At 43.5% G+C, this 15860-nt stretch overlaps 1 protein-coding gene across 2 annotated transcripts; it reads left to right on the top strand.

Moving 5' to 3' along the window:
- Positions 1–5045: 5045 nt before the first annotated feature.
- C4H2orf49 (chromosome 4 C2orf49 homolog) lies at positions 5046–14268 on the top strand. 2 transcript variants are annotated; one of them, XM_035114973.2, is made up of 4 exons: positions 5086–5420; positions 7624–7790; positions 11753–12122; positions 12635–14268. In XM_035114973.2, the coding sequence occupies exons 1-4, from the start codon at positions 5292–5294 to the stop codon at positions 12689–12691; spliced, it is 723 nt and encodes a 240-aa protein (XP_034970864.1). In that variant the 5' UTR covers positions 5086–5291; the 3' UTR covers positions 12692–14268. The 2 variants fall into 2 exon arrangements, with proteins under 2 accessions (XP_060129387.1, XP_034970864.1); XM_060273404.1 differs by lacking the exons at positions 11753–12122; positions 12635–14268 and adding an exon at positions 8522–9861 and having other exon boundaries at positions 5046–5420.
- Positions 14269–15860: the final 1592 nt, after the last annotated feature.

The raw sequence follows: 15860 nt of genomic DNA, 5'->3' as shown, positions 1-15860 counted from the left end.
GAGAGCGAGGGAGGGAGGGGGGAGGACATCTAGTCCAACCCCATGCGGCGGGGCAGGAAGACGCAGCTGCCCCCGACGGGGATCGAACCTGCGCCGCGTTCCAACCGACGGAGCTATTCCAGGCTGGACGAGGGGAGAGGGATGCTCCCGAAAGGATGTTCCTCGGGTCGCAGCAGTCCTGCCCGAAAGGTGCCGCCTCCAGCTGCCAGGGACAAGGGAGGAGGAGGAAAGACGGGTGTTCAAGGAAATAAAACAGCTGACGTCTGAAGGCGTATGGGGAAGTTTTAAATGTTGGATGCCCTACCGGTATTGTGTTTTCATGGGTTGGGAGCCGACCGAAGTGGCTGGGGCAATCCAGTCAACTCAATAGTGAATTCTTCTTCTTCTTCTTCTTCTTCTTCTTCTTCTTCTTCTTCTTCTTCTTCTTCTTCTTCTTCTTCTTCTTCTTCTTCTTCTTCTTCTTCTTCTTCTTCTTCTTCTTCTTCTTCTTCATACTCTACTGTAATAAAGTCTTCAACACCAGGAAGAACTTTCTGGACGTAAGGAGGAGTTTGGACTTGATATCCTCCCTTAAAGCTAAAGGGGCCCCTGACCATCAGGTCCAGTCGTGTCCGACTCTGGGGTTGCGGCGCTCATCTTGCTCTATAGGCCTTGGAAGCCGGCGTTTGTCCACAGACAGCTTCTGGGTCATGTGGCCAGCATGACAAAGCTGCTTCTGGCGAAACAGAGCAGCGCACAGAACGCCGTTTACCTTCCCGCCGGAGCGGTCCCTATTTATCTACTTGCACTTTGATGTGCTTTCGAACTGCTAGGTGGGCAAGAGCAGGGACCGAGCAACAGGAGCGCACCCCATTGCAGGGATTTGAACCGCCGACCTTCTAATCAGCAAGCCCTAGACTCTGTGGTTTAACCCACAGCGCCACCTGGGTCCCTTTTGATACCCTCCCTTAAGGAGTCTCAAATCTGCTCACACAATCTCCTTTTCCTTCCTCTCCCACAACAAACACTCTGTGAGGTGAGTGGGGCTTAAGAGACTTCAAAGAAATGTGACTAGCCCAAGGTCACCCAGCAGCTGCATGTGGAGGAGCGGGTGAACTCGATCCACCGCTCTTAACCACTACACCATTGATGGTGGGACGGGTGTCCTTGGAAGGTGGTGGACTGCACTCTCCTTGGGAGGTTTTTAAAGCAAAGGCTTGGTGCTTTAGTTGAGATTCCTCCATTCTTATTATCAATATTTAAAATTGTATACCTCCCTACACCTGCAGGTCTCAGGGCGGTTCACAACATAAAAACACGAAATACATGTACTGTAATAGAAATAAAAACAAGAGCAACCCAATAATGCCCCCCCAACACATTTTAAAAGAGCATTGGGTGCATGGCAGGGGGGTTGACTAGAGGACTCCCTCCCCGGTCCCTTCCAACTCTACGATTCTGCAATCCTGTTCACTGAGGCAATCGCCTTACCCGGCCTCATGGGTGGGCCCAGCCCTGGTTGCATTCCTAAGGTGGGGATGGAGCCCGATGCCAAGGCATGTTGGCGACGAAGTGATTTTTGAGGGTGTGGTCAATGGGGCTCGCTCTCTGGTAAGTGTGCCCTGAGATGTCGGCCACACTAGGAAGTGATTTTAGTATCCGTAGCACCTTAGAGCAGTCGAGCCTTTTCACCAGGTGTAATAGTGGGGAGGGAGTGCACATCAGTGGGTGGGACACCCTTTTCATTCTCTTGGTGCCACCATTCCCCTGCTGCTTGCCCACCATATGAAATTCGGTTGAGGACTACGTCGCCCTCAGATTGCAAGTTCCCCACCCCCTCTTAAAGTTTTATTATGGTATCTATTAACACATGACATATGTGGTATTTATTTTATGGTATAAGCTTTTTTGCACCACAGATGCATGAAGTCTTACGCTATGTTGGCAGATTTTATATATATTTATGGAGATTTGATTTGTAAAGCAATGGGAAATGAGTCCAGTCCAGACTGACAATTATGTTGAAACTTAAATAGCAGCAGTTACAAAAGGTCAAGGAGGATTTCTATTACGCTGAAACAGATTTAGACTTATAAAGGAGTATGTAAAAAAAAACACTAAAACCGGTGTAATAGTTTTTCAGTTGTAATATTTTGTTGTGGTCTTAATATTTTCTTATAATTTAATAAAATAAAACATTTATGAAGACAAGGACCCAAAAACTACAAGGAAGGGGGGAAACCCCAAGAAAACAATGTGGACTTAAAACTGTCTGGCCACACGGCAACCACTGAGATTCTGTAACAACTGCAATACCAAATGTGTTATGATTCCCCTTCAGCTTACTCCAGCTACTCCCATTTAACTGGGTTAGGCAGGATCAGAAAGCAGAGTCAAACATTAACAACCAGTACAACAAGTTTCTATGTTAATTATTTTCTTTGTGGTGATGTGTCAGGTAGTTGCATGAAGTCTCCCAAGTCCTCTGAAGGATAGACTGAAGCACACCAGTTCTTAGATATAACTGTCCCAAGACTCTTATACATGGCATAGGCTCTTTCTGCAAATAGTATATGCAAATTAGATGGCACCATCTAATACGGTACCTTAAGGGCTGCAGTTCTAGACCCATTTATATGGAAATAAACTCCACTGAAAGATCTGGAATCCATGTGGTTTTTTAACAGCAGAACTAAGATATGGTCAAGTCTTTTGATACTGACAATATAGGACCAATCCACACTTTTGAAAGTTGCCTATTTTTATTCTGTGCAGTGATGCAGATTGTGCCCAGAAGGTCAGAGCAAGCATATGGGAAGCAGTAAAGAGGAAAGGTGGGACTGACCTCTGAATTCCTCAGAGACAGGAATTCTTGAAAACATTGTTTGTTGCCCAAGGGCTGAGCAAAACCACTTGAGTTGACACTGCTTTTTTATTTCTTAATACACAAATTTATTGATAAGCTGTCCAGTTACGCCACTTCCCATATGCAGTTGCACATAGACACAACACGTGTCGTTTAAGCACAATTATCTGTGTACACATTCTTTTTTCCTTTTAATCACCCAAAGACCAGTCGGGAGTTCGTTGCAAAAACCAGGAATCATCAGGAAATCTGCAAGCAGCTTGAGCTAATCAAATAAAAATACTGATTATTGCAAGGGCAGAATCAGTGAAATCAACCACTCCTATAGACTTGACCTTCTAACAATTTACCTGTAAATATTAACAGTGCAATCTTATACATATATACATACTCAGAAATAAACCCCATTGCATTCAATGGAACTTAACTCCCAGATAATGCTGCATAGAACTACAGCCTAGAAGTGTGCATACGCGTGTGCGCGTGCACACACACACACATGCCTACTCAATACAAGTTTATTTAAGTACAGTACCAAGGTGCTTACTTGCAGGTGAAACATACTTCTGAGCAGATACACTTTGATTACAATGTTAAATATATTTGTTAGGAAAATAAGGATAATGAAATGTTAATTGGTTATTTCACAAAGCCAGTCTTGAATTGGTTTTAAAATTACTGTACTAACACGCATATACAAACTAGTCAAAAATATTAAAAATCATAGCCAATCGTATCATTATTCAGCCCAAGAGGTCCTTCTTGATGGTGTATGTTCAGAGTTTCATCCAGTGCTTTTCCCCCTAAAAAAAATAATGTTTAGGGGTACTCACATTTTGACTCAAGAATACCACCATTTTATCTTCAAATCAGGAAAAATAAATACAGTAAATGAACAAAAGTACAAAAATTCACAAAATGTTTAGGAGTACACGTACCCCTAGCAAAAAAGCACTGGTTCCATCCTTTACACATCAATGCCAAAGTAATAAGCCTCATCATATTCAGTCAAAAACCTAATCCATGTACTGCCAATTTTATCTACAATATATTATTTTTGATGGCAACATCTTCAGGTTGTGTTTCTATGGCTTCAACAGGCGGAGGTAACTAAGAAGAAAATTCAAACTCCAGCCAGGCAGCAGTGGTGCGACAAAGCGGCATTCAATGCCACACCCACAGTTCAGTTGCTCCCACTGGAGCAGAAGGTGGGAAGGCAATTCACTGTTCCAACCGGGCACTGGCACAGCAATCAAACCAAATTGGGTTCAATTCTATTCAGCAACAGCAGGGGGATCTCCTCAGGATCCAGTGGATCCCAGGGTGGCCAAACCCCTCCACAACAGCCTGCTTGAGGGCTGCTGGCAGCACTTCTACCCACACATTTGGGCGGCAGGTGGAAAACACGCCTCTCTGCCAGCAGGGTTGGGTAGAGGGACACATCCACCCAGTCCACCCACCCACCTTTCTGGCTGGCACAAAGGGGTGTGTGGATTTCCAGCCCGATTCTGCAATCTGGTGCAGACTTACCTAGAAAGAAGGCCCACACAGTAGGCCTTACGTTTTAAGTACCGGTATATACGGTATGCACAAGTTTGCATGATAAAAGAAGTATGTGGAGTTTCCCCCCGCTGTGGGAAGCTAAAGGCAAAAGATTTTTCTAGCTGATTTCTGCCAGCCATGTAGCGGAACTGCAGACAGGACGTTTACAAAATCAAACACTTAAAAATAAGTATTCTGGTTTGCATCAAGATTATGAGTGTGCATTAGCCACCCTTAGCACATCCCAATTGCCATAAAACAAAAACACGCACAGAAACCAATCCTTCTAAAAGATGCATGGTGAGTTGCAAACGAATATTCAATAGGGAACACATTTTACTAATGCAGCATTCTCATCAAGAATATACAGTAGAAGCCTTCCCAACTGCACTCTCCCGCCACACGTAAACACACCTCTCCTAACCCGGATGATGCCTTCGTGGCCCTAACTCCGCCTCCTTTGCGTCATTTCTATGCGCGCAGATCCAAGATGCTACGTCACATACCCCTGTCTCCTCCCCCCAAAAAAGATAAAGGAAATAATGAAGAGTGACACTCAGCCTCCACTTCTGATCGCTGAATCCTTCCATCCCTTTATCTCGGGAGACAAGGGAGGAGTGCGCCTCCAAACTGAAGTCAAACTGGTAGAAGGTTTGCAGCGCTTGCTGTGGCCGTAGTGGGAAGAGACATGTTTTGTGGAGCAGATGGAGAACGGGCTTCGTCTTGCCCTTTTAAACCGTTTTCCCAAGCGGTTGCCCGGAAACTCAGCGTGGATTGCCCTCTCTTTACATCCCCCCCTTCTATTTTCTCTGCGGCGGCGTTGCACGCGCAGGAATTGTGGGTAACCGGAAAGAAGCCCTCCGCTGAGCGGCTCAGGCTGCCAATCAGGTTCGCGTTCGGAAAGATGGCGGCGCTCGGGTCCCGAGAGCGCTCTACAGGGGAGGGAGGCAGCGGCGGCGCGCGGGCCGACTCGGGCCTCTTGCTGCACCCGGAGCTGCTCTCGCAGGAATTCCTCCTGCTGACGCTGGAGCAGGTAAGGGGGGCGGGAGCGGGGGGCGCGTCGGTTGAAAGGGGGCGGGGCGAGGCAGGCAGGGAGGGAGGGAACCGTTAAACCGCCTCACCTGAGACCGAGCGGAGTCCGCTGCTGTTGCTCTCGGCCTGCAGCTGCTCAAGAGACTGTGGAGCGCCGGGTTCTTAAAGCCGGGCCGGTTCTCGGGTTGCCAGTTCATACCCTCCAACATTTCTCCGATGAAAATAGGGACGTCCTCTGTTCAATAATAATATTGATGATGATGATTACAAAAATAATGAAGATAACTCTAATAATAAATATAATAATTCAACTAACAACGACAATAACAACAATACAAATAATAATAATAATAGCAACAACAATGCAAATAACGATTCAGATAGTAATAATAATTTATTACTCATACTCTATCAGCCTGAGTTGCCCCAACCACTCTGGGCAGTGTCCAACGTATATAAAAACACAATAAGACACTACACATTAAAAAACTTCCCTATACAGGGCTGCCTTCAGATGTCTTTTAAAGGTTGTAGAGTTACTTACCTCCTTGGCTCAGGGGTCGCATAACTCCATACCCTCCAACGTTTCTTCGATGAAAATAGGGACGTCCTAAGGAAAAATGGGACATTCCGGGATTAAATGAGAAACCGGGATGGCTTTTGTGAATCCAGGATTGTCCCTGGAAAATAGGGACATTTTGAGGGTCTGCCAGTTTAACCCAAAGGAAACCCACCTGCCTTTTAATACCTACTAGATTTGGAAGAATCTTCTGAGGAAGCTTTATTCCTGACTTGGAGTGTAGTCTGCTCGCACCTGGAAAATGTCTGCTGATAAAAGTGCAAGAGCAGATTCCAGGGAGGGGGGGGAGAAAAAACCGGCAACGCTAGGTGCCTCGGAAGCCCTCCTAGCAGCACCTGCCCTGCAATTATTCCTATGCGTGTTTCAGACTATACAGGGTCATAGTGTTGGAAGGGACCCCAAGGGTCATCTAATCCAACCCCCTGCAATTCAGGAATCTCAACTAGATCATTGGCCACTAGGCCATCTAATTGCTGCTTTGAAACCTCCAAGGAAGGAGAGTCTATCACCTCTTGTGAGAGTCTGTTCCATTGTCATTCTTCCTGATGTTTAGTCAGAATCTTCTTTGTTGTAGGTTGAGCAAGAGAAAACAGGCTTGCCCCCATCCTCCAGATATTTGAAGGAACCGTCATATCCCCTCGTAGTCTCCTCTTTACAGAAGCTTGTGGATTCATTTTGAAGATTTTTAAACTCTCTTAAACAAGGAACAGTGCCATCTAAAAGTTGCTCCAAAACATGTGAAAATACCATTGCAAAACATGCACACACACAGCCAACCCAGCAAGGGCTGAATATCCCCCCAAAAGAAAAAGTACTTTGCAATAGCTCCCTGACATATATTCCTGTCAATGACCATTGTTGTACTCACACTTTACACTTGAATACATCCTTTGTTCTTCAGCAACATCTATGCTGACATGAAAATGTTGTTTGCTCCAATTCATGATGGTTGTTCTGCATTGGGTAAAGAGACTTTTACATGCCCACAGAGTGATAGGTCTATTAGTGGTGCTCCCTTTTTATGGCTTTAACAGCAACATAATATGAGGACATTAAGCAGGTGAAACTCTTTAGCTAATATTCAGACCGAGAGGAAAAAAGGCCCATCTTCTAAAATTTCTGCATTTTGGACTCATTAAAGGCACAGAAGCATGGTCAGTAAAAGAAGGAAGAAGCCTACTTCCAGATAAGTAGTTTAGGACAGCAGTCTCAATCTGGCAGCTATAATATTACAAAAGTATATGGATGTACTAGGGAAACTGGCCCTTCAGATATTACTGAACTCCAGCTTGCTTCATCCCTGACCATTAGCCATGCTGGTTAGATTTGATGGGAGCTGGAGTCCGACAACATCTTGAGGGCCACAGACTCCCCATCTTGAATCTGTGGGGCACTTGGCTAAGGGAAGCTGTTGTTTCCACCCTGAACTCTATTTTGCTTCCTGAAGTGAGGCAAACTATGCATCCTTCTCAGGGCGCAGCAAATTTCTATGCATTTCTAACTGTTTTAATGAAGATTACCAAGTTTATTACAAGTGATGTGACTTTTAAGTGTATCATGTACACTTGTTATCCAGAGAACATTTGCAGTCATAATGAATATGGTTTTTATTACTGTGCAACAGAAGAACATCCCAGTTGAAGATGAAGTGAAGATCAGTAAAGATGGCCTTACTGATCTCTATGTTCAACATGTCATACCATTGCCTCAGCGTGAGTTACCAAAAACTAGATGGGGAAAGTTGATGGAAAAGAAGAGAGGCCAGCAGGTGTTCAAGCATGAGATCAAAAGGTAATTCCGTTTTGCTTAGTTTGTGGATTCACATGCAAATCCTTCCTTCCTTATACCAAGTAAAACCATTGATCCATCTATCTCAATATTGTATTGGCAGTGGCGCTGCTAGATTTCTGGCAATACCGTGTTTCCCCAAGAATAAGACATACCCATAAAATAAGCCGTATCAGGATTTCTAAGCATTTGCGTAATATAAGCCATATCCCGAAAATAAGACATAGTGATAGGCGCAGTTCTGGAGGGTGCCAAGGAAGAGGTGAGGCTGGACGCGGCGCCTCCCGGCAACAGCTCCAGCCACGCCGGCAGCGCCCTTAAGACGGCCCTGGATAGGCATGGCTATGCAGCGTACCGGCGCGGAGCAGTGTTTCCTGCTTGGCAGGGGGTTGGACTGGATGGCCCTTGTGATCTCTTCCAACTCTATGATTCTATGATTCTAAGATGGGCAGCAGATGGAGGGCGGCTCCTCCAGTGGGAAGGAGGTTCAGAGGTAACCGGAGAGATGCGGGCAGCCCCATCAACAAGGTCGGCTCCCCCTGTCAGGTCCCGGTCCTTCTGTGCATGCTGCAAGCTGAGGCAATAGAGGGAGACATACCGGTAGAAAGTGAAAGTAGAAGTCTCCTCAGTGAAGTGAGGAGCAGGACGCTCTGTTTTAGGTATTGTGTGTCCTCGGGGAAGAAGTAAAGCTGTGGCTGCCGTTTTACTCAGCACTGTGGGTCTCTCTCCCCCAGCACCAACCATCACCAACCCCCAGAGAAGATGAGTGCAAAAAGAAAGAGTTATTCTGTTGAGTTCAAGAAAGGAATTGTGGAGGATTCCCAGGGCAAGAATCTTACGGCTTTCTGCAAGGAGAAGAAGTTGGATATCCGAATGGTCCAAAAATGGCGGGCAGAATACGATAACCTCAGATTACAGGTGGTCATAGGAAATGCTAAGAAGCGCAAGTGTGGTTCAGGTCGGCAACCTTTATTTCCTCAGCTGGAAGACATGATCATTGAATGGATTGCTGACAGGAGAGCAAAGGCTTTGGTTGTGCGCAGGGCTGATATTCAAGCATTTGCCCTTGCAATGGCACCACTATTCGAAATATCCCCTGAATTCAAAGCATCACAACACTGGCTGGATGGCTTCCTTCAGCGTTATGAACTGTCTCTCGGAAAAATCAACGACACTGTTTATGTTGGAAGATGCTGAAGTTGTTAAGCGAGCACTTGCATTCAAGTCCTTTGTTGATGGCATCGACTTTTCTAAATACCAACTTTGCAACATGATTGCTATGGATGAAACTGCAGTGTTTATGGGTCAAGGAGCCCAAACAACAATTGAACAGAGGGGTGCCTCCTCAATCTACATTCCCTCCACTGGTCATGAAAGTTCACGTGTTCCCTGTATTTTGGCAATTCGTCTGGATGGAAAGAAAGCCACACCTCTTATCATCACTAAGGGCAAGAAAGATAAGATTGAATGCTGTTTCCGCCATTTATGTTTTTGAAACTGAAAATGCCTGGAGCACAAAAGCAGTTATAAGGAAGTAGCTTGATTTAATGCTGCCACTTGTTATGCGAGGTGGCCAAAGCAGTCTGCTAGTCTGGGATTCAGCCAGCACTCACCGTGCTAAAGACATGAAGAAGTTCCTTGCAGAGAGAAGAATAGATCAAATAATGATTCCTGCAGGAATGACTGCCTATCTGCAGACTCTTGATATTGCAATAAACAAGCCATTCAAAGACCATTTGCATATGAAAATTAACAACTACATTGAAAATAGAATGACAAGAAATCAGCGTGGAAACTAGCCTGCAAGAGGTCGTGATTTGGGTGAAGAATTCATGGGATAAAAATCACTGACAGTGTTGTTGCCAATGCACTCCGAGCAGGTTACATGGATAAGAGCTGCTCATTTACTAAGAGCTCTATTGCTCGACATGAAAGATTGGGACCAATGGTTCTAAAGGAAATGGAGTCGCAAGAAATTCAGGATGGAATTCTGGGTTTGGAGAGTTATGACGATGTTCCAGAAGAAGACGACTTAACTATATTTGAATAAATGTAGATTACTGTACCATACTTACGTAATAAAAAAATAAGACATCCCCTGAAAATAACCCATAGTGTGTCTTCGTGAAGAAAAATAAATATAAGACAGTGTCTTATTTTTGGGGAAACACTGTAGCTTTTGCCAGCCCTACCTGGCAAGGGATTTAACCTTTTATCATACAACGCATGTGCTCTGCCACTGGGTTTTGGCAAATTTTCCATTCAGAAGGGAGTTCTATGTTTCTTTTGACCTGTTCCTCCACGCTCGGTAAGTACAGCAATGGTTTTTACTTTTTATTGGGGCTGCCAGAGGGATGTAGAGAATTATTATTGAAAGCAGTAGCATAGTCTGCAGTCTGATAAATCCAGAGCGAGAGCAAATTAGATGAAGAACTGGAAAGTACTTTTCAGTGGAGTTCATGCAGAACAGAATATCTAGCTGTTAAATAAATCTGCCGAATAAATTCATTAAATGTGTGTGTGTGAGATACCAGATGTATATTTTGCAAACCTGTCCTATCTCCCCGGGTGTGGCTTCTTGTTTCAGACAGAAACTGATATGAGTTAACTTTGCCCTGCCTGCCAATCAGAAGATTGGGGAAATGGGTCTGGTCCCATTGAGGATGGGGTTTGATCAGCTGATAACGGCTCCACTCTGGAAAAAACAAACAAAACAAAAACCCCAAGCATTGCACAATTATTTTGCAGTAAAGAACATTATCCCAGTGCTCAAATGTAGTAAATGACAGCAACACTAGTGCTAAACAAGGGATCGATTTCCCTGGATTCTGGGACTTGAGCACAAAATTGTATGCTGCCCAACTCTGAACCATGATTTGGGGATAAGGTATATCATATCTTAATTGCTCTTCTGGCAGGAAAATAGAACCTGAAGGCTTCCTCTATTGAACCCCAGTTTAAATCAATCAAACTTAATTATGCTTAGCTGTGTGCTGGCATAGGGCCTTTTGTTATTTTCACTGGCTTTTTTTTTTTTAAAAAAAAAAATTCTAATCATCAGTAACCTGTTTCCATAAGTAACCACTATTTAAACGTGTCCTGTTTTTGCTCCTAGAAATAGAGAGTGTTTCTTCTGAAGCATTGCTTTTATCACAACTCTTGATCAAAATGGAAAAAATACATCTATAAATTTGGGTCCGTCTATTCATAATAGACTGGTTCCTATTAGCAGATTCAATTTATTTAGGCTGCAATCGCATGCCCACTTAACTGGCAGTAAAATCCACTGAAATCGGTGGTCTTCCTTCTGAGTGGACATACTTGTGATGGGACCGCTAAGGAGCATTTATATAGACCGTGAAACCTGTGGCTCTCCTGATGGCGTTGGGCTCCCAACTTGCCTCAGTCCCAGCCAGCAAGGTCAACGGCCAGGGATAATGTGAGCAGTAGTCCAGTCACATCCTGAGGACCACAGATTCCCCATCATTGTTGAAGACAATTGTAAGATGCAAAGAAACTTGGGATGAACTGTACAAGTCCTAAATTATTTGAAGCAAAAGAAGCAGAAATAAAAATGTTTTTTGTTAATTTATCTGATGCCCACATTTAAGTCCACTGATTTAAATAGGCTTACTCTGAGTATGGCTTAATTTTTCAGACAGTGTTCATTTATTTTTTTTAAGTGTTAATGTTTTCCTGATTGCTCAAGTGATAAAATGTGAAATAAATGAATATCAGAAAAAAAACAGCAGCAGTGCCATACCACACTAGATGAATTCCCAATCTATTTCAGCGCCTGACCTGCTGATCTTAACACTTACCCAGATAAAAGTTCCACTGAAATAAATAGGACCCGCTTCCAAATAGTGTGTTTGGGATAGTGTAAATCTGTAATGACTGTGGTTTCATTTACATCTGTGCTGCAGTAATTAATATTGTTTCTTTGTTACCATTTCTTTGTTCAGCACTGCTCCAGCGGAAAGTCTACGGAAACGTCCTCTCATTGTGTTCGATGGTAGCTCAACAAGTACAAGCATAAAAGTGAGGAAGACTGAGAATGGGGCTATTGATAGTCTAAAACTCCTTACAGCTAGAAGCGCCAGCACTACTTGTAAGGGACTGGCGGTTCCTTCAAATTCTTCAGCATGTGTGTCTGTCTCCACTTTCTCACCGGACATTAAAGTGGGATCCAGGATTAACGAAGCTAAGCAGAATAATATTATCGTCGATAACAATATGGCACCTGGTCAAAGGTCACCCCCACTGGTGCCTTTAACAGGAACTACTGTTGTGAAATTAAAGAGAGCTGCTCCGAAAGAAGAAGCTGATGCATCCGTAAGTCATTCCATATCTTTTTCCTTTAATCAGATGTAGATGTTGCCATCTCTTGTAGCATAAATGTGAAAGCTGTACCGGTAGCAGTATTTAATTAACTCTGAGTTTCTGCCAGTCACTAGGATGCTGTGCACTAATTATTTTAATATTACCATATATTGTATCGTAATATGAATTCTGTTAGGAATAGATTTTGAAATTAAGATCCTGCTTGATTTCTATGCTAGGTGAAACCCAGATCCTGCTGGGTTTCTATGCTCTGCCAACCCACTCACTTGTCTGCATGCCATTTCTTGTTCCCAAAGATCATTTTCATGCTCATTTTAGAAATGGAATTGAAATGGAATTGGGTGGTCTTTTGGTTCTTGCTTTTCTCTTCTATGTTTAGTTACGGCCATATTTTTTATTTTAGCCACAAGATGGCATCAGAAGCCAAACTTTATAGTATACAAGGTTTATTTAAATGATTTAGGACGGGCAATCTTAACATCATTTAAATCTTTCTCCCTCAGAATGGTCTGAAGTCTCCGGAATCAAAAAAGAAGATCCAGCATGTAAAATGGCCATGAACCAATGAGGCGCTGGAAATGTAAATAACATTCAGCCTCCATTTCAGAGCAGATGAGTCATATGGAACAGGGTTGCAGATTGCAGTGGATTTTTCATAACGTTAACCATTCTACAGTACAAAGCAGGCGCCATATTCTCACCCATCACCTTAAGGATATTTTCTGTACAGTATTGCACTTTGAGTCATTTACTTCCCATTTTAATGGTTGGTTTTGATGGAACAAAGTTATTCCACCAGCCCTCCTTTGGAATTCTCACATGTAATGCAGTTCAGCCTTTGCATGACCTGGTAAGAGAAAAGCAGTGTGCATTTATAACTCTTCATGTTCAACTGTACAGCAGTATTGCTTTTTATTTTTTATTTGCAAATACAGTTGTCTACACAAGTGTATTTAGGCAGTGTGGAAGACTATGTTTCCCCATTCAACTGGACTTCCCATGGTAATAGTGGCTTTTGCACAAAGTTCTGTTGGCAGGGCAAGAAAATTTTTCAAATTCTTAGGTGCTGATACCAAGTGTCTAGATCAGGGGTCCCCAAACTAAAGCCCGGGGGCCGGATGCGGCCCAATCGCCTTCTAAATCCGGCCCGCGGACGGTCCGGGAATCACCATGTTTTTACATGAGTAGAATATGTCCTTTTATTTAAAATGCATCTCTGGGTTATTTGTGGGGCATAGGAATCCGTTCATTGCCCCCCCAATAGTCCGGCCCCCTACAAGGTCTGAGGGACAGTGGACCGGCCCCCTACTGAAAAAGTTTGCTGACCCCTGGTCTAGATGTCTTTTCCAGCCTTGTTATGAGATGGTTTCCTCTTACAGACATAGGAAAAATACTGAACTGTGTAATTTATTTGCTTCAAATTGAAGTTTTTGTTACAACTGAAGATGAATTTCTGTTGTCTTTTGAGCAGATGGAAGCACATTATAGACTGTATATGGAGAGTATTTGAGAGAAATGTAGTGCATGAACTAGTACCATGCTTTTGTACAGTACATGCCTAAGTATTTTTTCATAAAATACATGAACCTTTAACTTGCCTGCCTATGAAATGCCTGCTAAAATCCTGGAGACAAGCTAACACTCCACTCATTGGGGCAGTTTGAATAGAGGGGTAAATTATATGAAGAGTAAGCAATTGTGGTTTGCAAAATAAGAAATCTTGCCTCTTTCCTATCTGTGAATAAATGTGGATTTCTTTCCACATGGATCCTCTTTCATATGATGTAAAACCCAACCTAGCTGGGTATAATAGTTAGAATTGCGTACCATACACAAAGTAGTGTTCAGTCAAATTCAGGCTGTCATCCTGTACATGCCTACTGCAGAATATGGACTTAGTGGTATTTACTTCTGAGTAGACATGGCTATAACTGCATTGTTGGTGCACGACTTCCACTAGATCATGATCAAAGATTTGGAAAGAATGGTGTGTTTGAAGTGTATTTTGAGTTTCCCTCTTCCTGAACACGTGTGCAAGTTTTGTACTTTAGTACAGCACAATTTAATTTTGTGTGTTTTGTATCTGAGCTGTCTTTTTAGTAGCCTCACCTGATTTAAATAAATTGATTTAAACCGATGATGTTTTAAATTGTGTGGACCACCTCTGTTCTACAGGACTGGAGACAAACACCTGTTATCCCAGTCTTCAAAAGGGTTCGAGGAAACTGTACACTGGTCCAGGGGTCACCAGTCCAGCACCCATGGGTGCCGTGGTATGTGCAAAGGCCTTCATTGGCACCCTCAGGCAAGGATCCCAGCTTCTGAGCTTTCATTTTTTTTAAAAAAATCACTAGCACTTTAAAAAGGAAATGTGTAGAAGAAACCATTCTAAGCAATTTCTGCGAAATGAGCCAACCTGGCTGCTCCCGCCTATCAGTGTTTCAGCCAAGGAGTGACAGAGCTGCGATAAGTCACTTGTTTGAACATCAGGCAATTAACAGCCTGGGGTCCTAAAGATATAACCCAGTTTTGTTGTTGGAAAGAAATCTTAAAATTTTGAGTTCTCCATTTGTTTTATATGGGTCCTCATGTGCATTAGTGAAATCATGTAAAGTGGGGAGGCCTCTCTCAACACTCTTTAAGTGCAGTCTTTGCCGCTCTCTCTTCGATTCATACTAAAAATACTGGATCCCAAAATAAACCACAACTGGAATCAAAGCTCTGGGCCGGCTGGAGGATACACAGGGAAGTGGCTTCTGTCTCTGCCCTACCCTGCACATCAGCTGTTAGGCCGGGAGGCTGAGCAGCTTAAACAAAGCCCCACTGTGCCTCAGGTCCCTTTGGGGCTTCCTCTGTCCTCCCCGACATCCTCTTCAGGCTCTGGGGAGGGTCTCCTCATGAGCCACGAGGACTCTCCAGCATTCTGAAGGCAGCCCTGTTCAGGGAAGTTTTTAATGTGTGACATTTTAATGCATTTTAAATTTTTGTTGGAAGCCGCCTAGAGTGGCTGGGCAAACCCAGCCAGATGGGCAGGGTACAAATAACATTATTATTATTATTATTATTATTATTATTATTTTATTTTATTCTTCCACCATTTCCGGGTTTGATTGAATTATTAAATTATTTCTCAGTTCCTTGCATATATATGGTCATACATGAGTCGATCAGGTGTGTGTGTGCCCATAATTGATTTTTGGCTTGGCTACATTATTCTTTAACAGCATACTTGATCCGCAGAGCCACACATTCTCAGTACTGTGCTGCAAAACTGGTTTTGGTGTGGCACATTGTCCTTCTTAATCCTTGCAGGATGCATTCAAAATAAGCAGGTCCTCTCTTGTCTTCCCCATGCTCCAACACCCTGTTTGAAGAGATCTTTTTAAAAAGTCTGCTGCCCTGAAGATGAAATGGGTAGTGAACAGGGAAGTAGTAAAAAATTTGCTTTTCACTTTTAAGTCAATGGGATCATTCCCACAGTTCCCAGAGCGTATCTGTTCTGCAGCCACCAGCCAAATGAAGGACAAACGATGTGGGTTTTCATATCCCTGTCATGAAGATGCTGAGGAGTAAGCAGTACAGTATTCGCAACCCCAAGTACTTGTTCAGAAGACCATTTCTCTGCCCCCGAGTTGCCTTTTCTGATAACAGCAATGAGAGATTTTCAAGCATTTTAAGATGATTTGCTTGATATTCTAAACGGAGACTGAGTTAGTGGGCAGCACATTG

Source organism: Zootoca vivipara, chromosome 4, assembly GCF_963506605.1.
Source record: "Zootoca vivipara chromosome 4, rZooViv1.1, whole genome shotgun sequence".
In the NCBI taxonomy this organism is placed as follows: domain Eukaryota; kingdom Metazoa; phylum Chordata; class Lepidosauria; order Squamata; family Lacertidae; genus Zootoca; species Zootoca vivipara.
This window is presented reverse-complemented; position numbering and strand designations above follow the sequence as displayed.